This window comes from Salvelinus alpinus, chromosome 30, assembly GCF_045679555.1.
Source record: "Salvelinus alpinus chromosome 30, SLU_Salpinus.1, whole genome shotgun sequence".
In the NCBI taxonomy this organism is placed as follows: Eukaryota; Metazoa; Chordata; class Actinopteri; order Salmoniformes; family Salmonidae; genus Salvelinus; species Salvelinus alpinus.
The window spans coordinates 34,709,080-34,736,918 of NC_092115.1; the positions used below are offsets into that span (position 1 = coordinate 34,709,080).

Here is a 27,839-nt window from a genome sequence, read left to right on the forward strand (position 1 = left end):
ATGATGCATATATGAACTACACATTGACACATCCAGCCCAAAGCGAGAGGTTTAAAAAAACATAATTGCTTAGTCACGAAAGTACTGGAGCATATCTTTACAAAATTCCTGCCTTGTGATGGCCACTAAAAAATGGACAAACCTTGAGAGCCTGGAGAAGTGTTGGGCAAAACTAAGCTGTTTCACAACTGTGTCTTATAAGCTTCCCATTCCCCTTCATGTTCCCAAAGCACATTAAGAAAGACGATTACACTTGGGCAAGGATTCAAATATCCTCATGTGTGTTGTCTAAAGCTCCCACCTCGGGCTTCAAACAAACACAGGGCCAGGGTTGACCACAGCTGAGATTATGTCCGTATCTGGGACAAACTTTTTAGGAGGTTTACCAGGCCTCAAGCACCATGGGTGACCATTCAAAAGCTGAGATGTTCCAAGTCATCAGTAGTTCCAATAGAAACAGCCTCTACCATAATTGTCAAAATTCTACTCTATTCTTTGTCTTACACCCACAGTACATGTTCCGTTGCTAGGCTTCTGTTCCATCTATTCTATCAACGAATTCACTTGAGAAATAACTGCTTGCCTTTTCCTCCTTTGTAAATAATTCACACATTATTTGTGTAGCGTCTCTGTCGGAATACTTTCATTTAGCCATTCCACCGAGAGCAATTTAAATATGGTGGATTATTTTATTATGAACAAGCTGTTATTGACCTGAATAAATCATGGCCTCAAAGTATCACCAGAATCCATTGAAGCCTCACAGTTGGAGAGCAGCATTCTCAGAGAAGCCTCCATACTTTCACATGAAACTAAGACAAAGTCAAAGATGTGGAAATCTGGAAGATGAAAATGTAATGTATGTTATCTAAGCGGTCTTGACCAGCACTATTGTTTAATCATTTATTTAATTCAATTAATCAGATTGAAATTACCTTTGGGAAAAATGCAGAAATATTTGATCAAATCCTCAAAGACAAATTCTATACTTGGACAAGGTCATTTAATCGTCTTGAATGTACTGTACTGTCGAGCTTATTAAGATAAACCCTGTCATATTTTCTTTTTAAACTAGCAGATCAATTTGAAGAATATGGGTGGCACATGTCCCTTTAAACAATGATTATGTTGGGATTTCTTAATTCAGTCACTGAGTAGATTTAGAAGGGAAAATTATTGATACCAACTGTTTCTGACAACACTGAGGGCCCTGTCCAAAAACAACCCCTACCCTATCAGGGGGCAAGGTGGAGCTATTACCATATTGCTTGAACCTATATCAAATCCTTTCAGATCTTTGTGTGTCCAGGCGCTAGAGATCATTTGTCTGTTAACCCAAAGAAATCAATAGCTGATTTGAGACAACCTCTAATTCAAGGAAACAAGCCGACATACACATATTTTTTGTTTTCAGATACCAATAGGCTACATGATCAAGATTATAACAATGTCATCCTAAAACTACAATCATGTAGTGTGAGGGTTCTTTCAATGGTGGATGGGTGACTTTCTATGTGGATACAAACTGGATGGAGACCAATTATTATTTTGTAGATGTAATCGTCAACTGACCACTGATACGGCCATACATGAGCAGCCCTACTTCCTGTTCTCTTCCAACATTAACAAACATCTGACCAATCAGAATAGAGCAAAGTAGTTGCTCGGTAGATCATCAACTATCATTTCAAACAACTGATTCACCATATTTTAGAACTAATAACAGTGGCTTAGAAAACAACTCATAAAATAATCCTATATTTCTTACCCCCTCCCTAAAAATACTGCTCCAGTACTGCTGGTTGGGGGTGTAGACATCCGGCCTACTGAGGGGTCAGGTTGGTCAATATCCAATGGCCAGAGCCGGACAGATGGGTCCTGGCGAGGGGCCTTGTGAGGCACAGGCGGCTCCAGGGGCGGCTCATGTAAGTAGCGTTCCCGTGTCTCACAGGGCCTTGAGGGCTTGAAGGGTAAGGAACCTGATAAGGCTGTCCGGGTTGGAGGTCAAGGAAGTGTTCCACAGGCTCATTCATTCCATGTCAGGGTACAGGTGATGTGTACAGCCTTAAAAGGTTGTAGTGGATCACTTAGATTGGGCCAGTATGTACCTGATCCTGTATTTTACACCAGGTTCCTCTTCTGTAGATCCAAGGCACTCCATTACCTCAAAGGAACCCCTCCAGTGTGGTGAAAGCTTCAGACGTGCTGCCGTAGGGTTGTTAAGCCACACAAGATCTCCTGGGTTGTAGGGAATGTGCCTGACATTGATGTCATAGTTGCATTTTTGTTGAAAGTGAGAATGCTCAAGGACTGTAACTTTCTGCCTTCAACTTGATTTTGTAATTCTTGCCTTTAGTTTGTTGACACACACTAGGCACGCTGTGTGATGGCATTGCACCGCCTGTGCAAATACGATGTTTGATTATGCCTGTTTGACCCTGGTCTTCTGAACTCTGCTGAAGACGTCTGTGTACTTGTGAGAAGCAATTTCGGGGACTACGCTTGAGCGAAAGACAGGTTAGTCACATCTATCTTCACAGGAGGTGCAGCAACATCCAGGGAAGGTGATGTGGTACAGTATGTCTTCCACAACTGAGGTTTCAAGAGATGCTGTTTGAAACTGCATGAAGGTGTTGAAACTGCCCCAGGTGTTGGCCAGTATGTAGCTCAATGTCGTCCTCCGTTGAGTTCACCACACGCACCTCAGTCCTGCCATTTTGAACTTTGCTTAGTGTGTGGGCCACAACACCATCACAGTTTGTATTGGGCATGAGGACACCAACATAGTCCGTTGGCACAGGAGATGCAGCCATATATAGCTGTGATGATGTTCTTACTACTAGCAGGAATCCGGATTGAAGTCAGCACTGAGACATTGCAGCAAGCAGCAACATAATGTCCTTTTGGGAGTAGAGGGAGCTCCATGTTCCACAAGAACAGCCGTCCATAAAAATAAAAAAAAGAATTTAAACTAGGCAAGTCATTTAAGAACAAATTCTTATTTACAATGACGGCCTTCCCCGGACGATGCTAGGCCAGGCCAATTGTGCGCCGCCCTATGGGACTCCCATTCACAGCCAGATGTGATGCAGCCTAGATTCGAACCAGGGAATGCAATGATGCCTCTTGCACTGAGATGCAGTGCCGTAGACCGCTGCGCCACCCGGGAGCCCCGAGTGGTGAAGTCATTGCCGATATTCAGTAGGGCATGGTGCTGTCGCAGTAAATTTCAGCCCAGTATCACTGGATGGTGGCCCCCTGTGACAACTTAAAACTCATACTGGAGTAGTTCTTTCCCAAAGCGAATGACTACTGACAAAGTCCTAAGAATGTCCAAACATTTTCCATTGACAGAGCGAGCGAGCACAAAGGATGTCTCCATGGGGAACTTTTTCAGAGCTGGATGTAAAGTTCTGCAATCCTCACTGATGATGGAAATGGTCGATCCTGTGTCAAGAAGTGCAGACACTTCAATTCCCTCAAGGATGCCAATAATGTTAGCCGAAACACCTTCTGTGGAAGCCATCTTGTCACTTAACATTTTTTATTGCGGGGTGTCAACAGGGAGCTCTGGTGCACTAGCTGAAGTTTGCTCCTTAAAGACAGCGAGTCTTTAAGAAACTGCAAAGTGAAATGACAACATTGAACAGTGAAACATCATATTTGCATATCGAAGATCTAATAATGAAAAAAATTGCTGTTTTGAATTTGGTCAATTTGTGTGGAAGAGGTGGGAAAACGATTGTTATCCATCAATAATGATAAGCCACCAGGTGTATATACAACCTAGATGAGAAACTATTGAGAGTGGTAGCAGATTGTATTGGAACCCCTATTTGCCATGTCTTTAACCAAAGCCTAAAGGAGTGTCCCCACAGGCGTGGATGGAAGCTAAAGTAATTCCACTACCTAAAAACACCCTGAAGCACCCTTTGCCGACTCTAACAGCCACCCAATCTGTTTTCTGCCTGTTCTTAGTAAACCGATGGAGAAAATTGTGTTTAAACAAATACAATGCTATTTTTCAAAGAACACGTTAACTGTTGATTTTCAGCATGCATATAGGAAGGACACTCAACTTGTAATGCACTGCCTCAGATGACTGATGATTGGCTAAAATAAATGGAAAACATGATGATAGTTAGAGCTGTATTGTTAGATTTCAGTGCAGACTGATGTTATTGTTCATGATTTGTTATTGAAAAAAACTCGTTATGGCTTTAAATCACCTGCCATCACATGGTATTCTTCAAAGGAAGCTTCTCTCACATCAGATATGTACAGTGCGGTATCTCTTAGGCCAGTTGCCTTGGGCCGTTACTCGTCTCTATTTTTACAAATAATTTGCTACTTGTGTTACAAGAAGCTAAAATGACTATGTATGCTGATGATTGCACACTCTACACATCATCACTTACAGTCAGTGCACTCGCTGAGTTACAGTCAGTGTCAGAATGGGTCTTACAATAAACTGGCCTTAAATTCATCTAAAAACCAAAAGCATTGTATTTGGTTCAAAGCATTCTCTTAGACCTAAACCTCAACTGGAGTTGAGCATAAAGGGTGTGACCATAGAACAAATTGAAGAAGCTGAACTCCTAGGAGTAACATTGAATGGTTCGTTATCATGGTCAAGTCATATTTACAAAGTTGTTGAGAAGCTGGGGAAGCTGGGGAGAGGTACTGCACGTCTGATATGTGTCAAAAACGCAGAACAACAGTACACGAGGTGGCAAAACTTCTCCCCCTCCTGTGCTTTGTGGTCACAGTTTGGGAAGACCTCCAGAAATCCTGAAGTGATGTCAGCACTGTACACATCCAAGTTCTTACCAGGATCCTAGGGCAAGCGTTTACATGTGTCTGAAAAAATGGAAGAGAGTTTCGTCTTTACAATGGAGTAGGTCTTCTGAACCATTGGCGAAAGGCTGTCTCAGTAGATGAATGTTGCATCAGCTAGATGTGTGGGAAAAACGGAGGGTAGCACAGGGTCCAACTCCATATATGGCAGATTTCACATAGTCTGCACAGTCACTTCAAAGCGACGAGACCAGCAAACGACTCAGTGCCATCTCCCTGAAAAGCTGGTGGTAGGTCAACTTTCAGGCGCCCTGAGAAGATTTGTGGGACTAAAGAGTCATTAGCATTGTTCAAAGATCCAGCTTGATTAGCATTAGCCAGAGGTTTGGGGTTATTGTTAGCATTGTTCAAAGATTCAGTTTCAGATATGTTGTTCCAAGAAAGTAACAAAAAGTTCAGAAAACCAAAAACTCCAGTAATCCTCAAAAGGTCTCAGAAAAAGCTAGTAGTTACTGTAGCTCTTACCAGTTGTCCAGACAAGTCCTTTATCAGTGTGCTAGCTGGTGAAGGTATCCACAATGTCCATGGAAAATAACCATAAAAAACACAAACTACCAAAAAATATAATTGCCGCTGTCACCGTGTAGTTTGAGGGTTATTTCAATGGTGGATGACTCTCTATGTGGATACAAACTGGATCGAGACTGATTACTCTTTTGTAGATTTAATTATCAACTGACCACTAAAACATCCATGCATAAACTACCCTACTTCCTGATCTCTTCCAACAATTAACACACATCTAACCAATCAGAATAGAGCAAAGTAGTTGCAAGGTAGATAATCAATTATCATCCAAATTCCAACAGTGGCTTAGAAAAGAATAACTCGCATAAAATAATCCTACAATCACAAGGGCAATAAATACACATTAATGGTGATGCAAAGCAGACAGTCTAGGCAATGTGTCTATGTCGAGGAAATTATAAATTGTTCATTGAGAGAGTTAATACTGAGCATGTTGCTTACAATGCTTTTTATACTTTTTATTCAGTTGGCAACAAGGACTGTAGGGCGACCCAGCCCCCGAAGCGACTCTCATCAACTGTATGCAAGGATTCCTCTGTGTTGTTTTTAGGAATGTCTCATTATCTCTCCAACCCTCATTGTCACACCTCTGAGAAGCAGAGGTTCTGTTGTCTTTACAGGTCTGCAGGTCTGATATCTGACTGGAGGATAACTTTACAATGCTATTTTTCAACAATCCAGATTTTGAATCCAAACAACTCAGATGTTGTAAATGGCTCTTATGTTCATTGTCTCTCTCTCTCTCTCTTTTGTTCCTGAACTGCTGTGGTCAGATACTCACTCTCTCTTTCTTTCTTTGTTTCTCCCGTTCCAATGAGCTATGGGCCTTGGCTCAAGCCACGGTTTCTTTGTCTCTCTCTCTCCCTCTCTGATCATGCTCAGAATAATGCCTTGTAATCCTTGTTAATGGTTTGTAACTAAAGCTGTATGCCTTGTATGTGAATCCATTCATGTTCCAAAGTTATTAAATAACACTTGCATTTAGAATTCCATTCACAAACATTTCGTGATGACCTATTACTGTAACTCAACTGTAGTCTCTTGCATATTCTTATTTACACTTTATCTTATCAGATGTACTTTTTTATATACTTTATCAAATGAATTGCATAGTCTTATCATGGGGTATGTCCAGAATCTGTTATAATGACATTAATAAAAGATGCATTCATTTCTGTTTGCAACACAAAAGGATTTCTCCATTACATTTGGGGATAAAAATAAAAAACAATCGCAGAAAATAATTTCATTTGAGACTAGCATCTCTTCATTCATTATTGGGGAGAAAAAAGATTCATTTAGTATATGACAGTTTCTTCCTCCAGGAGTAATACTATTATTTGGGAGATCTCCGTGTTTGCTGAGTGCTGAAGGAGGATTTGGTAAACCTCATCAGCCTGTGGAGTCCTGACACTATTCGGTGGATTGTCAGCACTCACTATGTCAGTGATCAGTGTTGAAGTACAGGGTGCTGGCAGTGTTAATGTACATGGAGACTGTGGCAGTGTTTAGTATTCAGTGTTTACTGTTAAAGTACAGTGAAACTGGAAGTATTCAGAATTCCGTGTTCAGCGGTCAGCACAGGGAGACTGGTGCTGATTAGACAGCCAGTCCCTTAAAGCAGATTGTGCGGCCAGGGAAGCCCGTGAGGTGTTACAACACACCTCGACCCGGATTTACTCACTGACAAGTGGAGGGAGAGAGAGGAGAACAGGGTACATTTGGAGTACAGTCACACTAAGTGTCAAATTTATAGTAACTCATTTGCTTAAGTGGCAAAAGATTAAACAGCCACCCAAGTGAGACATACCTACGAGATACAGTGGGGAGAACAAGTATTTGATACACTGCCGATTTTGCAGGTTTTCCTACTTACAAAGCATGTAGAGGTCTGTAATTTTTATCATAGGTACACTTCAACTGTGAGAGACGGAATCTAAAACAAAAATCCAGAAAATCACATTGTATGATTTTTAACTAATTCCTTTGCATTTTATTGCATGACATAAGTATTTGATACATCAGAAAAGCAGAACTTAATATTTGGTACAGAAACCTTTGTTTGCAATTACAGAGATCATACGTTTCCTGTAGTTCTTGACCAGGTTTGCACACACTGCAGCAGGGATTTTGGCCCACTCCTCCATACAGACCTTCTCCAGATCCTTCAGGTTTCGGGGCTGTCGCTGGGCAATACGGACTTTCGGCTCCCTCCAAAGATTTTCTATTGGGTTCAGGTCTGGAGACTGGCTAGGCCACTCCAGGACCTTGAGATGCTTCTTACGGAGCCACTCCTTAGTTGCCCTGGCTGTGTGTTTCGGGTCGTTGTCATGCTGGAAGACCCAGCCACGACCCATCTTCAATGCTCTTACTGAGGGAAGGAGGTTGTTGGTCAAGATCTCGCGATACATGGCCCCATCCATCCTCCCTTCAATACGGTGCAGTCGTCCTGTCCCCTTTGCAGAAAAGCATCCCCAAAGAATGATGTTTCCACCTCCATGCTTCACGGTTGGGATGGTGTTCTGGGGGTTGTACTCATCCTTCTATTCCTCCAAACACGGCGAGTGGAGTTTAGAGCAAAAAGCTCTATTTTTGTCTCATCAGACCACATGACCTTCTCCCATTCCTCCTCTGGATCATCCAGATGGTCATTGGCAAACTTCAGACGGGCCTGGACATGCGCTGGCTTGAGCAGGGGGACCTTGCGTGCGCTGCAGGATTTTAATCCATGACGGCGTAGTGTGTTACTAATGGTTTTCTTTGAGACTGTGGTCCCAGCTCTCTTCAGGTCATTGACCAGGTCCTGCCGTGTAGTTCTGGGCTGATCCCTCACATTCCTCATGATCATTGATGCCCCACGAGGTGAGATCTTGCATGGAGCCCCAGACCGAGGGTGATTGACCGTCATCTTGAACTTCTTCCATTTTCTAATAATTGTGCCAACAGTTGTTGCCTTCTCACCAAGCTGCTTGGCTATTGTCCTGTAGCCCATCCCAGCCTTGTACAGGTCTACAATTTATCCCTGATGTCCTTACACAGCTCTCTGGTCTTGGCCATTGTGGAGAGGTTGGAGTCTGTTTGATTGAGTGTGTGGACAGGTGTCTTTTATACAGGTAACGAGTTCAAACAGGTGCAGTTAATACAGGTAATGAGTGGAGAACAGGAGGGCTTCTTAAAGAAAAACTAACAGGTCTGTGAGAGCCGGAATTCTTACTGGTTGGTAGGTGATCAAATACTTATGTCATGCAATAAAATGCAAATTAATTACTTAAAAATCATACAATGTGATTTTCTGGATTTTTGTTTTAGATTCCGTCTCTCACAGTTGAAGTGTACCTATGATAAAAATGACAGACCTCTACATGCTTTGTAAGTAGGAAAACCTGCAAAATCGGCAGTGTATCAAATACTTGTTCTCCCCACTGTAGAATGGTCCAATGTAGGTTTACATCAATTCACATTAATTCAAATGTAATGCATGGCAAACTATAGATTCCAGTCAGTTTTTTGAGGACACAAGTCTCCATCACATTTGCGATATACCAAATGCTAAAAATTATTATCGTAATTGACTTGAATATTTAGCATACCAGGTTATTAATAGTGATTGAGGAAAAATCACTACAGTAGAGTATCACAATATTATTGTTGCCGATTTTTATATCGATATTCTGACTCCAAGTATCGATTCATACAAAAAAACGATGTAGTTAATGTTAGCTAGCTAGATGACAGTATCTGAGCCAAAATGCTGTTATTTCTCATACTTTAGCCTGTTCTCCTATTTATTCTTAAATGGTGAGCAAATGTGTTTTCTGAACTTTTACTTCCATGATCAAAACTCATTTTGTTCAAGCTGACTCTTAATTGCTAGCAGCTGAAGACATGAGCAGCACTTCATTGGTACAATCTTGAGAGTTTGGATTTGCTCTTTAAAAAGGTATGAACCCTATAAGACACAGCAGATTCTTTGCCTCACTGGACACAAATAAATGTGGCAAAGTGTTGGTTTGGCAGGGGAGAGGAAAAATGATTCACTCTAACTAATCAGTTACACACATTCCAGTTTTGATTTCACTGAATTTGACAAAGCACATGAGGCAACAAAGGAGTGGTCTGAAAGTAAATGGGGCTCCTGGGGGAGGTCACACGATTGTGACACCAAAGTGTTCATATATTTGTCTCTCTAGAGGTCACGGGAACATCCAGTGCCCTAGAGGCCGACCAGCTACTGAATGACACGGTTGTGACACGCAAGGGACAGACAATGAAGGACCTTTGAGCACACTCAACAACTACTTCCAAACAGCCAGGTGAAGCGTGTTTTAAATCAGCCATGGAATTGGATGAATACTCACAGAAAAGAAGGTACAGAGGAATTTAAAAAATGTATAAACCTCTTAAAGAGTTGACATTAATATTTATACATTTTGAAAGTAAAGGAAGGACAGCAGTGCCGTGCCGTACGTGTGCAGTACAGTGCCGTACAGCAGTGCCGAGGGAAACATCTGATTTGTGTTAAATTGTTTTACTAAGAAAAGGCTATGTTTTTTATTTAACTAGTATGTGTTCAAGAAGTGGAAATTAGTCTAAGTTATAAGAAGTTTGTTAATGGATATTTATATTTTGTGTTTTAAGTTATCATTTCAGTTTTACTTGGTGTTATCACTGTTACACACAAAACCAACTCACGTAACCCAGGCATTGGGCCCACTAAACTGTTCATTTGAGTGCAATAAGGTCAAACTCAAGACTTGACAGTCACACTAGTATCTTTAGAACTGGAAAAGATTATGTGAGGCAAGGCATACAGTATATTCAAGTAAGCATTTCACTGTTAGTCTAAACCTGTTGTTTAGAAGAATGTGACAAATAAACTTGATTTGATTCAACCTTCCCAGTAACAATTCAATGACCTGAATTTGAACCCAAATTCTACTATGCAGGCCTACAGTAACTCCGTGTCTGATATTGTTCAAAGTACTGTAATCTCAAGGAGACAATCTCTCAGTGAATAGAAATCATTATGACTTCCATATGCCAGATGTGTGTATGGAGCGTCTACAGTGACAGAATATGTATAGTTTATATCAAGGAAATTTTTGCTTAATCTTGACCTATTTAAAGCCAGGTACACTTATATAAGAAGTGTGTTAACGGGGTGCATTCACATAAAGTTAACACCTAGGAGTGTCGAAGTTGTTATTGGTCTGCACAATGCGTCTAACAGAAATACTGACGCATAAATTAGCAGTCATTAAAGTTATTTTGAAAGTAGAAATGTAAAGGCATATCAAAATAAATATAATGCAAGTCTCTATCATGGATTAAATATACAGGTAACTGCCAAAATAAAGGAAACACTTGAGTTAATGAGGGATACAAAGTATATTGAAAGCAGGTGCTAATTAAGCAATTAAAACATTCCATCATGCTTAAGGTCATGTATAAAAATGACCGGTTGCCCATTATTTTGGCTACTATGGCAAGAAGAAAAGACCTCAGTGACTTTGAAAGAGAGATCTCAAATGAGTATAGGGGTTTAAAGTGTGTGTGTGTGTGTGTGTGTGTGTGTGTGTGTGTGTGTGTGTGTGTGTGTGTGTGTGTGTGTGTGTGTGTGTGTGTGTGTGTGTGTGTGTGTGTGTGTGTGTTGTCTCAGTCAGCAGATCTAAACCCATTTGAACACTTATGGGAGATTCTGGAGACAGTGTTTTTCACCACCATCAACAAAACACTGAATGGGGCAGCATACCTCCAATAGAGTTCCAGACATATGTAGAATCTATGCCAAGGCGCATTGAAACTGTTCTGGCGCCTTGTGGTGGCCTAACGCCCTATTAAGGCACTTCATGTTGGTGTTTTCTTTATTTTGGCTGTAGATAGTGGTATTAATGTCCCATGTTGTGTCTTTGGACAAAACATATTAGGAGTACTGTTGTAAGCAGTGATGTAGTAGTAAAAAAAAAAATAGGTGGGTAAACACTGATCGCCATTTGCGGTGAGTAAAGTAACCCTCCCTATATTTCCAACGATCTCTCTAGCATGTTTAACATGAATCTATGAAATACATTAATCCACACACACTGATTTTGTTCTCTACGGTCTCTGAGCTTGAATATCTGTATTGCTAGGACTCTCAAGATGGTGAAAGAATGGGACTCTGTAATATTACACAGATATTGCAAAGATATTGAGCACACTGAATTTCTTGTCTTTGAGTTTCTTGTCTTTAAAGGCTGTAATGGCTGGCTTTTTCTTTTCTATTAAAAGCATTATTTAGTAACTTTGTGACAAGAGAATTTTAGGGGTTAAATGGAAAAAGGTACAGTATTGAGACAAAGAAACCACATACACAGCATCTCTCCATACCCAAAAGCTTTTAACAGCCTAACGCCGACAGAGATCGTTGCCTCGCTTCAGGTCCTTAGGAAATTATGGTCCTTAGGAAGCTATGTAGTTATTCGTTTTTTTAGGTATTATTTCTTACATTGTTAGCCCAGAAAATCTCAAGTGTTATTACATACAGCCGGCAATTACTATTGGATATAAAAGCGATGTCAATTTACCAGCATTACGACCAGGAATACGTCTTTCCCGAAGTGGTTCCTTTGTTCGGACATCCACCCTGGACATGGGATCTTATCCCAGAGGCTGACCCAAAACAACACGGTCGCAGCAGGAGAGGCAGACGGAGCGGCGTACTGGTCAGATTCAGAGGGCGAGCACACCATCCACCACTTCCGAGCATATTACTCGCCAATGTCCAATCTCTAGATAACAAGGTGGCCGAAATTAGGGCACGAGTTGCCTTCCAGAGAGACATCAGAGAGTGTAACAGTCTCTGTTTCACGGAAACATGGCTCACTCGGGATATCGGTACAGCCACCTGTTTTCTTCATGCATCGCGCCCGACAGAAACAAACATCTCTCTGGTAAGAAGAAGGGCGGGGGTGTATGCCTTATGATTAATGACTCATTGTGTAATCACAACAACATACAGGAACTCAAGTCCTTTTGTTCACCTGACCTAGAATTCCTTACAATAGAATGCCAACCGCATTATCTTCCAAGAGAATTATCTTTGATTATAGTCACTGCCGTGTATATCCCCGCCCCCCAAGCAGATACCTGTCGGCCCTGAAAGAACTTCACTGGACTCTATGTAAACTGGAAACCAAACATCCTGAGGCTGCATTTATTGTAGCTGGGAATTGTAAACCTTCTTAGTGATAGGAGTCCCGCTAGCGGGAAAACTTCCGGTGAAACTGGAGGGCGCGAAATTCAAACAAATAATCATAAATATTATGGATTTTAAACATTTATGTACATATAAGTGTCTTATATCGGCTGAAAGCTTAAATTCTTGTTAATCTAACTGCACTGTCCGATTTACAGTAGCTATTACAGCGAAAACATGCCATGCGATTGTTTGAGGACGGCGCCCCACATCAAAATATTTTTCCACCGGCACAGGTTTCATAAATTCACATATAACGATTAAATATTCACTTACTTTTTGAAAATCTTCCTCTGATTTGACATCCAAAGGGTCCCAGCTATAACATGTAGTGTAGTTTTGTTAGATAAAATCCTTCTTTATATCCCGTTTTTGAAGTTACGAGCCTGAAACCTTGAACATAGACTGCTGACAGCCATAGGAATTGCATCCAGGGAGCTAATTTTCAATATGACCTTTCTCTTGCCTTTCTAAGAGGATGGTCTCTCAACAACAAAAACAATTCTGGTTGGTTTTTCTTTGGATTTTCTCCTACCATATCTATTTTGTTATATTATTCTACATTATTTTACCATTTCTACAAACTTCAAGGTGTTTTCTTTCCAATGGTACCAATTATATGCATATCCTGGCTTCAGGGCCTGAGCTACAGGCAGTTTACTTTAGGCACGTCCTTCAGACATGAAGTGGAGAAAAAAGGGGCCTAGCCCTAAGAAGTTGTTTAACAATGCTAACCTGAGAACAAGACCTCCTAAATTCAATCAGCATGTCGAATGCGCGACACAAGCTGGTGGATCATTGCTCCTCTAACTTCCGCTATGCATACAAAGCCCTCCCCCGCCAAATCTGACCATGATTACATTTTGTTGCTCCCAGTCTATTGACAGAAACTAAAACAGGAAACGCCCGTGCTCAGGTCTATCCAACACTGGTCTGACAAATCGGATTCGATCACGTGGACTGGGATATGTTCTGGATAGCCTCAGACAATAACATTGATGTATACGCTGACTTGGTGAGCGAGTTTATTAGCAAGCGCATCGGTGATGTGGTACCCACTGTGACTATTCAAACCTTTCCTAACCGGAAATCGTTGATTGATAGCAGCTTCGCCCAAAACTCAAAGCGCGAACCACCGCTTTTAATCATGGCAAGGCGACTGGAAACATGGCCGAATATAAACAGTGCAGCTATTCACACCGCAAGGCAATCAAACAGGCAAAGCGTCACTATAGAGAGAAAGTAAAGTCGCAATTCAACAGCTCAAACACGACACGTATGTGGCAGGGTCTACAGTCAATCACGGATTACAAAAAGAAAACCAGCCCAGTCGCTGACATCGACGTCTTGCTCCCAGACAAATTAAACAACTTCTTTGCTCGCATTGAGGACAATACAGTGCCACTGACACGGCCCGCTACCAAAGCCTGTGGGTTCTCCATCTCCGTGGCCAACGTGAGTAAAACATTTCAATTTGTTAAGCCTCGCAAGGCTGCCGGCCCAGACAGCATCCCTAGCCGCGTCCTCAGAGCATGCGCAGACCAGCTGGCTGGTGTGTTTACGGACATATTCAATCAATCCCTGTCCCAGTCTGCTGTCCCCACATGCTTCAAGATGGCCACCATTGTTCATGTTCCCAAGAAAGCTAAAGTAACTGAGCTAAACGACAATCGTCCCGTAGCACTGACTTCCGTCATCATGAAGTGCTTGAGAGACGAGTCAAGGATCATATCACCTCCACCCTACCTGACACCCTAGACCCACTCCAATTTGCTTACCGCCCCAATAGGTCCACAGACGACGCAATCGCAACCACGCTGCACACTGCCCTAACCCATCTGGACAAGAGGGATACCTATGTAAGAATGATGTTCATCGATTACAGCTCAGCATTTAACACCATAGTACCCTTCAAACTCGTCATTAAGCTTGAGACCCTGGGTCCTGGACTTTCTGACGGGCTGCCCCCAGGTGGTGAAGGTAGGAAACAACATCTCCAACACTGGGGCCCCACAAGGGTGCGTTCTCAGCTCTCTCCTGTAGTACCTGTTCACCCATGACTGCGTGGCCATGCACGCTTCCAACTCAATCATCAAGTTTGCAGACGACACTACAGTGGTAGGCTTGATTACCAACAACGACGGCAGGTATCCTAGTGGTTAGAGCATTGGCCAGTAACCAAAAGGTTGCTAGATCGAATCCTTGAGCTGACAAGGTAAAAATCTGTCGTTCTGCCCCTGAACAAGGCAGTTCCTATGCCGTCATTGTAAATAATAATTTGTTCTTAACTGACTTGCCTAGTTAAATAAAGGTTAAATGAAAAGAAAACGATGAGACAGCCTACATGGACGAGGTGAGGGCCCTCGGAGTGTGGTGTCAGGAAAATAACCTCTCACTCAATGTCAACAAAACAAAGGAGATGATTGTGGACTTCAGGAAACAGCAGAGGGAGCACCTCCACATCGACGGGATAGTAGTGGAGATGGTGGAACATTTGAAGTTCCTCGGCATACACAACACGGGCAAACTGAAATGGTCCACCCACACAGGCAGCGTGGTGAAGAAGGCGCTACAGCGCCTTTTCAACCTCAGGAGGCTGAAGAAATGTGGCTTGTCACCTAAAACACTCACAAACTTTTACAGATGCACAATCGAGAGCATCCTGTCGGGCTGTATCACTGCCTGGTACGGCAACTGCACCGCCCTCAACCGCAAGGCTCTCCAGAGGGTGATGCGGTCTGCACAACGCATCACTGGGGGCAAACTATCTGCCCACCAGGACACCTACAGCACCCGATGTCACAGGAAGGCCAAAAAGATCATCAAGGACAACAACCACCCGAGCCACTGCCTGTTCACCCCGCTATCATCCAGAAGGCGAGGTCAGTACAGGTGCATCAAAGCTGGGCTCAAGAGACTGAAAAACAGCTTCTATCTCAAGGCCATCAGACTGTTAAACAGCCATCATTAACATAGAGAGGCTACTGCCAACATACAGACTCAAATCTCTGGTCACTTTAATAAATGGACTTAATAAAGGTATCACTTGTCACGGCCGTCGAAAGAAGTGGACCAAAGTGCAGCGTTGTGAGCGTACATTTCCTTTTATTATAGAATGTCGCCAACAAAACAAGAAACAAAATAAACGACCGTGAATCTTCCGAGGGCTATAGTGCCACTAACAAAGTCAACTACCCACAATCACAGGTGGGAAAAAGGGCTGCCTAAGTATGATTCCCAATCAGAGACAACGATAGACAGCTGTCCATGATTGAGAACCATACCCGGCCAAAACATAGAAACACAAATCATAGAAATAAAGGACATAGAATGCCCACCCAAATCACACCCTGACCAAACCAAAAAGAGACATAAAAAAAGGCTCTCTAAGGTCAGGGAGTGACATCGCTCGTCACTTTAAATAACACAACTTTAATACTGTTTACATATCCTACATTACTCATCTCGTATGTATTTACTGTATTCTATACGATCTACTGCATCTTGCCTATGCCGATCTACCATCGCTCAACCATATATTTCTATGTACATATTCTTATTCATCCCTTTACAGTTGTGTGTATAAGGTAGTTGTTGTGAATTAGTTAGATTACTTGTTAGATATTACTATATTGACGGAACTAGAAGCACAAGAATTTCACTACACTCGCATTAACATCTGCTAACCATGTGTATGTGACCAATAAAATTTGATTTAACACATGAACTGTCAATATTACCAGCGATTGCAAGTTAAAATGTTGGTGTTGTTATCTTTTGCAGTGTGCTGCTTTTTAAAAATGTTTTATGTATATGCCCTGAAGCACTGTGGGAAAGAAATGTATTATCCTGACCGCTGGGATTTCACACACATATTCCTCATAGCTAAACATTCAGGGATGACTAGTTATATCTCAATGACGAGCAAATATCTGTTGATTATCTGTTGATTATTGAAATGGTCTGGGCCTTGTTTCCCAGTTGGATTTAACTTAAAAATGACGATGATTGTATCAGATGCATCGTTGCTTATGAGTGTTTCCAAAACAAGCATGTAGAAAGAACATTTGCTAAGTGCATCGTTAGACCACATGTCGATACTGAAACGATTGAAAGAAAAGCAGCACTACTCTCGCATGAGCTTATTCCATTCAAATTTTGCCTAAACTGTTCGGACACTACAGATTGAAGTTAGCAGATTGGTTGCACACACTTCGGGCGACTCCCAAGACACCATCGTGGTCATTTCAATAGAGGGGCTAATGTGACAGACTGGATTCAGATATTGGTTTCCTGCACACCACAAAGATATTTAACCTGCAGATCCAAAACTTAGGCATTAGCTTGCAGAGATAGAACAAGATATACTGGGCCCGGTTCCCCGATAGCGACGGAATTTAGGCTTATGAGTGTTTCAAAGATGCATCTATCCTACAACGGCCGAAGGCGTAACATGCGTTTTCCAAAACACCACGCAGAGAGAATGTTTGCCAAGTGCGTCGTTGAGGCATGTGTTGATACTGATAGGATCGAAAGAAAGCCAGCACTGCTCTGTCACGCCCTGGCCTTAGTATTCTTTGTTTTCTTTATTATTTTAGTTAGGTCAGGGTGTGACATGGGGTATGTTTGTGTTTTGGGTGTTTATTATGGTAAAGGGGGTGTTGGTTTTAGTGTATGGGTTTGTGTTGAGTGTATGTGTCTAGGATTGTCTATGGTTGAGTGTAGGTGTTTAGGAAAGTCTATGGTTGCCTGATTTGGTTCTCAATCAGAGACAGCTGGTTATTGTTGTCTCTGATTGGGAGCCATATTTAAGGTAGCCATAGGCTTTAGGTGTTTGTGGGAAATTGTCTATGTTTGAACGTTGGTAGCCTGTGTGTGTGTGCACAACGTTTATAGCTTCACGTTTGTTTAGTTTATGTATAGTGTTCGTTTCATGTTTTCTCTCTTCTGAATAAAAGTTATAAATGTTCTTTTCACGCGCTGCGCCTTGGTCCTCACTCTCTTCAGTAGACGATCGTGACATGCTCTCGGAACAGCTTTCTCCATTCAAATCTTACCTTAACATTAGAATTATTCCACAATAATGACGACGGATCAGCTCCTAAAAAGAAATCCTCACCTATGGCTGCAAATATTGAGGCTGGTTATTATAATGCTTACTCTATAATAATGCACTAAATCAAGATTTGGCACATTATTGCGCACATGTTATAACACATCATGAAGTACTCTGAACAAAAATATGAATGTAACATGCAACAATTTCAAAGGTTTTACTCAGTCCAAAACATGCTCAATGGGTGACATGTCTGGTGAGTATGCAGGCCATGGAAGAACCGGGACATTTTCAGCTTCCAGGAAATGTTTACAGATCCTTGCAACATCGGGCCATGCATTATCATGCGGAAACATGGGGTGATGGAGCCGTAAGAATGGCACAACAATGTGCCTCAGGATCTCGTCATGGTTTCTCTGTGCATTCAAATTGCCATTGATGCAATTGTGTTCATTGTCCGTAGCTTATGCCTGCCCATACCATAACCCCACCACCACCATGGGACACTCTGTTCATAACGTTGACATCAGTAAATCGCTCGCCCACACGACGCCATACACGCAGTCTGCCATCTGCCCGGAACAGCCTTGGTGAGGACGACGGGCACGCAGATGAGCTTCCCTGAGGCAGTTTTTGGCAGTTTGTTCAGAAATTCTTCGGTTGTGCAAAGCCACAGTTTTATCAGCTGTCAGGGTGGCTGTTCTGAGACGATACCACAGGTGAAAAAGCCAGATGTGGAGGTCCTGGGCTGGAGTGGTTACACGTGGTCTGCGGTTGTGAGGCCGGTTGGTCGTACTGCCTATTTCTCTAAAACGACGTTGGAAGCGGCTTATGGTAGAGAAATTAACATTAAACGATCTGGCAACAGCTCTGGTGGACATTCCTGCAGTCAGCATGCCAACTGCACGCTCCCTCAAAACTTGAGACATCTGTGCCATTGTGTTTTGTGACAAAACTTTACATTTTAGAGTGGCCTTTTATTGTCCCCAGCACAAGGTGCACCTGTGTATTGATCATGCTGTTTAATCAGCTTCTTGATATGCCACACCTGTCAGGTGGATGGATTATCTTGGCAGCAGAGAAATGCTCACTGACAGGGATGTAAACAAATGTGCACAACATTTGAGAGAAATAAGCTTTTTGTGCGTATGGACATTTCTGGGATCTTTTATTTCAGCTCATGAAACGTGGCACCAACACTTTGTATGTTGCATGTATATTTTTTTCCCGGTGGATATTGAGGTAAAATTACAGACATTAGCTTACAAAAGCAAAATTATTACTCAATTAAATGAATGTCAAATTGATATAAATAGTATTGAATGATATAGGCCTATATAGCCTATACTGTAGACTATTAAAACAACATGACAAAAAGTATGTGGACACCTGCTCATTGAACATCTCATTCCAAAATCATGGGCATTAATATGGAGTTGGTCCCCCTTTGCTGCTGTAACAGCCTCCACTCTTCTGGGAAGGCTTTCCACTAGATGTTGGAACTAGAGGTCGACCGATTATGATTTTTCAACGCCGATACCGATTATTGGAGGACAAAAAAGCCGATACCGATTAATCGGCTGATTAAAAAGAAATATTTAAAAAATAATGTACTTATATATATATATATCATACACACACACATTTTTGTAATAATGACAATTGCGACAATACTGAATGAACAATGAACACTTTTATTTTAACTTAATATAATACATAAATATAAACCAATTTAGTCTCAAATAACATGAGCAGAGCTTGTCTGCATGGTCCCCTGTCAGTCTGCTCCTCTGCGAAACACAGACCTTATTTGAAGTAGATCAAGACATTCTCTATGGAAGACATGAACGGTAAAATAACGAAGGAACCCCTTTCAAGTTCAGCCGCAAGATATTACAGGAATTATAACGCGTCGACTATTTCTCTCTAAACCATATACTGTACCTTTGACTAATCCGGAAACTATCACCTCGAAAACAAAATGTTCATTCCGTTCCGTATTTTATCTAACGGGTGGCATCCATGAGTCTAAATATTCCTGTTACATTGCACAACCTTCAATGTTATGTCATAATTACGTAAAATTCTGGCAAATTAGTTCGCAAAGAGCCAGGCGGCCCAAACTGTTGCATATACCCTGACTCTGCGTGCAATGAACGCAAGAGAAATGACACAATTTCACCAGGTTAATATTGCCTGCTAACCTGGATTTCTTTTAGCTAAATATGCAGGTTTAAGAATATATACTTGTGTATTGATTTTAAGAAAGGCATTGATGTTTATGGTTAAGTACACATTGGAGCAATGACAGTCATTGATTGATTGTTTTTTATAAGATAAGTTTAATGCTAGCTAGCAACTTACCTTAGCTTACTGCATTCGCGTAACAGGCAGACTCCTCGTGGAGTGCAATGTAATCAGGTGTTAGAGCATTGGACTAGTTAACTGTAAGGTTGCAAGATTGGATCCCCCGAGCCGACAAGGTTAAAAATCCTAGGCCGTCATTGAAAATAAGAATGTGTTCTTAACTGACTTGCCTCGTTAAATAAAGATTAAATAAAGGCGTAAAAAATATATATATACACTGCTCAAAAAAATAAAGGGAACACTAAAATAACACATCCTAGATCTGAATGAATGAAATATTCTTATTAAATACTTTTTTTCTTTACATAGTTGAATGTACTGACAACAAAATCACACAAAAATGATCAATGGAAATCAAATTTATCAACCCATGGAGGTCTGGATTTGGAGTCACACTCAAAATTAAAGTGGAAAACCACACTACAGGCTGATCCAACTTTGATGTAATGTCCTTAAAACAAGTCAAAATGAGGCTCAGTAGTGTGTGTGGCCTCCACGTGCCTGTATGACCTCCCTACAACGCCTGGGCATGCTCCTGATGAGGTGGCGGATGGTCTCCTGAGGGATCTCCTCCCAGACCTGGACTAAAGCATCCGCCAACTCCTGGACAGTCTGTGGTGCAACGTGGCGTTGGTGGATGGAGTGAGACATGATGTCCCAGATGTGCTCAATTGGATTCAGGTCTGGGGAACGGGCGGGCCACGCCATAGCATAAATTCTTCCTCTTGCAGGAACTGCTGACACACTCCAGCCACATGAGGTCTAGCATTGTCTTGCATTAGGAGGAACCCAGGGCCAACCGCACCAGCATATGGTCTCACAAGGGGTCTGAGGATCTCATCTCGGGAACCTAATGGCAGTCAGGCTACCTCTGGCGAGCACATGGAGGGCTGTGCGGCCCCCCAAAGAAATGCCACCCCACACCATGACTGACCCAACGCCAAACCGGTCATGCTGGAGGATGTTGCAATCAGCAGAACGTTCTCCACGGCGTCTCCAGACTCTGTCACATGTGCTCAGTGTGAACCTGCTTTCATCTGTGAAGAGCACAGGGTGCCAGTGGCGAATTTAGCTCCTCCTTGCAAAAAGGCGGAGGTAGCGGTCCTGCTGCTGGGTTGTTGCCCTCCTACGACCTCCTCCACGTCTCCTGATGTACTGGCCTGTCTCCTGGTAGCGCCTCCATGCTCTGGACACTACGCTGACAGACACAGCAAACCTTCTTGCCACAGCTCGCATTGATGTGCCATCCTGGATGAGCTGCACTACCTGTGCCACTTGTGTGGGTTGTAGACTCCGTCTCATGCTACCACTAGAGGGAAAGCACCGCCAGCATTCAAAAGTGACCAAAACATCAGCCAGGAAGCATAGGAACTGAGAAGTGGTCTGTGGTCACCACCTGCAGAACCACTCCTTTATTGGGGGTGTCTTGCTAATGTAACGGATGTGAAATGGCTAGCTAGTTAGCGGGTACGCGCTACTAGCGTTTCAATCAGTTACGTCACTTGCTCTGAAACCTACAAGTAGTGTTGCACCTTGCCCTGCAAGGGCCGTGGACTTTGTGGAGCGATGGGTAACGATGCTTCGTGGGCGACCGTTGTTGATGTGTGCAGAGGGTCCCTGGTTCGCGCCCGTGTCGGGGCGAGGGGACGGTTTAAAGTTATACTGTTACATTGATGCTGTTGACCCGGATCACTGGTTGCAGCGGAAAAGGAGGAGGTTGAAAGGGGGGTGAGTGTAACGGATGTGAAATGGCTAGCTAGTTAGCGGGTACGCGCTACTAGCGTATTCAATCAGTTACGTCACTTGCTCTGAAACCTAGAAGTAGTGTTGCACCTTGCTCTGCAAGGGCCGCGGCTTTTGTGGAGCGATGGGTAACGACGCTTCGTGGGTGTCAGTTGTTGATGTGTGCAGAGGGTCTCTGGTTCGCGCCCGTGTCGGGGCGAAGGGACGCCGTAAAGTTATACTGTTACACTAATTGCCTATAATTTCCACCTGTTGTCTATTCCAATTGCACAACAGCATGTGAAATGTATTGTCAATCAGTGTTGCTTCCTAAGTGGACAGTTTGATTTCACAGAAGTGTGATTGACTTGGAGTTACATTGTGTTGTTTAAGTGTTCCCTTTATTTTTTTGAGCAGTGTATATATATATATATATCGGCAAATCGGCGCCCAAAAATACCGATTCCGATTGTTATGAAAACTTGAAATCGGCCCTAATTAATCGGCCATTCCGATTAATCGGTCGACCTCTAGTTGGAACATTGATGCGGGGACTTGCTTCCATTCAACGACAAGAGCATTAATGAGGTCTCTCACAGATTTTGGTCGATTAGGCCTGGCTCACAGTAAGTGTTCAAATGCATCTTAAAGGTGTTCGATGGGGTTCAGATCAGGGCTCTGTGCAGGCCAGTCAAGTTCTTACACACCGATCTCAACAAACCATTTCTTTATAAACCTCGCTTTGTGCACGGGGGCATTGTCATTTTGAAACACGAAAGGGCCTTCCCCAAACTGTTGCCACAAAGTTGGAAGCACAAAATCGTCTAAATTGTCATTGTATGCTGTAGCGTTAAGATTTCCCTTCACTGGAACTCAGGAGCCTGAACAATGAAAAACCGCCTCAGACCATTATTCCTCATCCACCAAACTTTACAGCTCATACAATGCATTCGGGCCGGTAGCGCTCTAGAAATCGCCAAACGCAGTTTCGTCCGTCGGATGGTGAAGAGATACAGCGCATTCGGAAAGTTTTCAGACCCTTTGACCTTTTCCACATTTTGTTGTGTTACAGTCCCATTCTAAAATGGATAAAATAGTATTTTACCTCATCAATATACACACAATACCCCATAATGACAAAGTAAAACAGGTTTTTAAACATTTTTGCAAATGTTTGAAAAATAAAAAACTTAAGTATCACAATTACACAAGCATTCAGACCATTTACTCAGTACTTTGTTGAAGCACCTTTGGCACCGATTACAGCCTCAAGTCTTCTTGGGTATGACACTACAAGTTTGGCACACCAAGTTTGGCACACTAGTTTCTCCCATTCGTCTCTTTGGCACACTAGTTTCTCCCATTCTTCTCTGCAGATCCTCTCAAGCTCTGTCAGGTATGATGGGGAGCATCGCTGGGCTCTGGCTGGGCCACTCAAGGAAGTTCAGAGACTTGTTCCGAAACCACTCCTGTGTTGTCTTGGCTGTATGCTTAGGTTGTTGTCCTGTTGGAAGGTGAACGTTCACCTCAGTATGAGGTCTTGAGCGCTCTGGAGCATCAAGGATCTCTGTACTTTGCTCCGTTCATCTTTCCCTTGATCCTGACCAGTCTCCCAGTCCTTGCTGCTGAAAAACATTCCCACAGCAGGATGCTAATGCTACCATGCTTCACCGAAGGGATCGTGCCAGGTTTCGTCCAGACATGACACTTGGCATTCAGGCCAAAGAGTTCAATCTTGGTTTCATCAGACCAAATAATCTTATTTCTCATGGTCTGAGAGTCTTTAGGTGCCTTTTGGTAAACACCAAGTGGGCTGTCATGTGCCTTTTACTGAGGAGTGGCTTCCGTCTGGCCGCTCTACCACAAAGTCCTGATTGGTGGAGTGCTGCAGAGATGGTTGTCCATCTAGCAGGTTCTCCCATCTCTACAAAGGAACACTGGAGCTCTGTCAGAGTGACCATCGTGTTCTTGGTCACCTCCCTGACCAAGGCCCTTCTCCCTCGATTGCTCAGTTTGGCTGGGCGGCCAGCTCTAGGAAGAGTATTGGTAGTTCCAAACTTTTTCCATTTAAGAATGATGGAGGCCCCTGTGTTTTTGGGGACCTTCAATGCTGCAGACATTTTTTGGTAACCTTCCCCAGATCTGTGCCTTGACACAATCCTGTCTTGGACTTCTATGGACAATTCCTTCGACCTCATGGCTTGGTTTTTGAAAGAACTTTCCAAATCATGTCCAATCAATTGAATTTACCACAGGTGGACTCCAATCAAGCTGTAGAAACATCTCAAGGATGATAAATGGAAACAGGATGCATCTGAGCTCAATTTCGAGTCTCATAGCAAAGGGTCTGAATACTTTTGTAAATAAGGTATTTCTGTTTTTATTTTTATACATTTGTTAACATTTCTAAAAAACTGTTTTCGCTTTGTCATTATGGGGTTGGACTTCTGTGTAGATTGATAAGGGATTTATTTGATGTTATCCATTTTAGAATAAGGCTGTAACGTAACAAAATGTGGAGTCTGAAAACTTTCCGAATGCACTGTATATTACCAATGCTTACCCAATAAAAATACACTAAATCACAGATTTGGCACAGCATTGCACACATGTTAGGCTACATATTGAGAAAAATTATAGACAGTAGCAAAATAGAACTCAATTGTTTAAACATGAAATGTATTTCAATATGAATGAAATAGGCCTATTGGGAACTTTGTATTTGTTGTCAACTTTGATCTGAAGTTATTGGCAGTCACCATATGACAGATAAGATCCAAGTTTTAAGTTTTATTGTCACGTGCACAAGTACAGTTCAAATATGTTGTTTTCTGCATTCGTTATCTCAAATCACCCTGTCAGACTTCATAAATAAACAATATGTCTATCTCTATGCCCATCTCTGGAGTTGACAGCTCCACCATCAACGGTGATCTATTATTTTCATTATTACATCTGTCACTATTATTTAATTAGCGATTCTCATCAATAACTACTCTTCTGGATGTGAACAATGATGCATCGAGTGACACAGGTGTTTCTCTACATTATCAATCAGGGTGTTGCTGCTCGCCCATGTGTAGTAATCCATCTTGAGAAATTAATGAAAGATGAATGAATGAATGAATGTTGGCAGGTTAGGTATGGTGATGAAAACTAAGTCCACCAAAAGCACAGGGCAGGTCAGAGAGCCAAAACAGAGAGGAAAGATAGTGTTGCTTATTTTGACATTGTTGATCATGTGTCATAACAGGATGGTTATTGTAGACATAACTTGACTCAGTATTCAATATAAAAATAACATCAATTGGATCAAATCACACTGGATTTGATTTCAGATTTCCGTTCAAATGTATACTGGGTGTATTACAAAATTATGAGTATATGACAATTCATTTCATTACAGTGTTTCCTGTTAAAAATGTGTTACTATACCATCACACATCTTGGTAGAGCAATTGGAGAAAACTGCATGTATTCGCATTTGCAAAAATGGTGCTTGAGTCTTCTGACTCTATTCCAGCAACCCACGCGCAAACTAAATATGATATTATTACTGTAGCTAGTACTAGAAGATTGGTTTCGATTGCACAACTAAATATGATATTATTACTGTAGCTAGTACTAGAAGATTGGTTTCGATTGCAGTTTAGATAACTCTAAACTGTGTTTGCTTAATTTATGATCTGCAACATTACCACCAGAAAAGTATCGCCAACCAATTACGCATGGACAGCGACAAACCCCATAAACATACACGGTGGGAAAAAAACGTTAACAGAATTAAATGGTTTAATTTCTTACTTGTTGTGTTGTACTTCACCCCATTGATGTACTCGGGACAGGGTCTCTCCACCATCCGTCCGGTGTTGCTCTTTGGCCAACATGTTCCAATCTCATCCGTTGTGGCATTGCAATACAAACCTTTAAATAAATAAAAAGACGTTTCAATAATGATCATTATTCGTCCAAGTCCTCAAGAAATAGCATTAGCCTAACCATTGATGACCGTGTCAAAATCACCCCAAATCGTACCGTCAAAATCCATCAAAGAGAACGATGCGTTTTCATAGAAACTGTCTTGAAATGAATCCATCACACTGCAGTTTGGGTCTCCAAACTCCCCAAAGATGATTTGGTAAATCGTAGCATCCATGGTTAATTGATACGTTAAATCAAATAATTTTAAACTGGGATTGAAGTCCAAGAGGTTCCCTACACGAAGCCCACTACAGTATGTGCATGTGTTTCATCCAAGCTATAAACGCATGAAAAAGTGTGCCCTTTCAAACCCATGGAAAACGTCTCGTCCAATTGGTGCACTCAGAAGTGACTCCAAGCGCTCGAGCGCTTCTCTCTCTCTCCTACTCGCACCGCTCCCTGTGCAATCAGATTGACACACCGAGCCTCAGCCTATTTACACACATTCATCATCCCGCTATGGAATTATACAAAAATTATGAAAGTGAGTTAAATTAATACCAAAAATACCTTAATTTAAGTACTGTCCATCTGTTCTGTCTCTTGCAGCCGTTGTGAGTTATTGAGACATATCTAATTTTGAGAATAACAATCTGGTAAGCAAACTACTGATCCAATGTACTGTTGAGACCAATGGGGGTTGGAAACAATAGTTTTATTTTTTTTCCTCATAAATGTTGAAGTAAAAATATTAGTTATTTTCTGTAGGTAGGTAGGGAGAGAGCTACAGAGAGGGAGATTAAACGGGTTATAGATAGCCTACTGCCACCTTTACGTGCTAGTTGGAACTAGGAAACTTTGAAATGTCCTACATGCTAACTGTTTGTAGTTATACACGTGCCAAGTTCAACCAGTTAGCAAGTTGAACATTTCCTAGTTGTGACTTGCATGTGAGAACGTGCCATACATCGGAGACTTGCTGAGAGTGACTAAAATGTGGCTTTAAATAGCCTTCAGTGGCATGTAGCCTAGATAATACAGTATATAAATACCCACTGTATGTAGGCTACATCCAAAACACAGACCATTTAACATTTCTAATGTGTTTTACAAATGGAAATTGAGGACAATGGTTTTAAAGTACCTACAGTCAGGTTTCCTCTCAGCACCTCCTCAAAGGGACCATGTCAAATCTTGTATTCCTTCACAAATGAGATACTTTTTCTAACAGTAGTTGGTCAGGCATCTATCATAATAACTTTTCCATACCCCTGAGTTATGGCAGGAATTCCCTAATATAATGTTATCCATCTGGATGGAAAAAGGGAAAGTTGGCCTATCTATTTTTTGGTGGATGAAGAAGCTGTTACGTTGATAAAGTAAATGGTATAGCCTATACCCAGGCCATAACATTATTTTAAAAACGGTTATGAAATTGTATGAAAAATGTACCTCAAACAAACTTTTTAACACGTCACTTTTGATATAACCGTGATATAGTTTTTGATAGCTTTTGATAAATGTCCTGTAAAGCCACACTTTTTCCAATGCTTTCTGTGATACCCATGTGTGTATCCCTATTATGTCCTCACAGACTCTAGTGATCTGTTTATTTGTTCAATTAGACTCCTGACCTTTATCAAAATCCCACAGCGTTGTTGAATACTCATTTCTGATTGGCTAGAAGGGCATTCTAGAAAGGGGATTTAGTAAGGGATAAATGCCGACGTTCTGTACGCAGCGGGGCGAGGCTAAAGTTTAATGTATTACCCTAGAGCAGGACTCTGTGCTAATCTTTTAAAGCCTACCAGCTATGGAATTAGACTGGCGTATCATTATCACCATGATGATGATGATGATTATTATTATTAATTTACATGTTACGCTCCATATTCCATTTGGCGGATGAAGGAAGCAGATAAGTAAACAAATCGGTAAAGAACAGAATTGTGCTCACTGCACATCCAATTTATAGACCTATGGGACTGTAATCACATATTGGCTGTGATACTATATCATGTGCTTCTGCTGTGGAAGGTTCAGACTGGTTGTAAAGGAAGTCTTCAAAATTCAGAAAGAAGATAATCTTTAAGATGCTGAACTTTGGCTTAATGATGCTGAACTTTGGCTTAATCTTTACACTCCGCTCTC

At 41.9% G+C, this 27,839-nt stretch overlaps 1 protein-coding gene across 1 annotated transcript in view; it reads right to left on the bottom strand.

Annotated features, from left to right (window-relative positions):
• LOC139559941 (corticotropin-releasing factor receptor 2-like) overlaps positions 1 to 26,072 on the bottom strand; it is an 89,105-nt gene extending 63,033 nt beyond the window's left edge. Inside the window, exons 1-2 of the mRNA XM_071376421.1 lie at positions 25,803 to 26,072; positions 25,572 to 25,691 (exon numbers count right to left, since the gene is read on the bottom strand). Coding sequence (XP_071232522.1) covers positions 25,572 to 25,691; positions 25,803 to 25,923 — 241 coding nt within the window. The 5' untranslated portion in view covers positions 25,924 to 26,072. The remainder of the gene's footprint in view (positions 1 to 25,571; positions 25,692 to 25,802) is intronic.
• Positions 26,073 to 27,839: the final 1,767 nt, after the last annotated feature.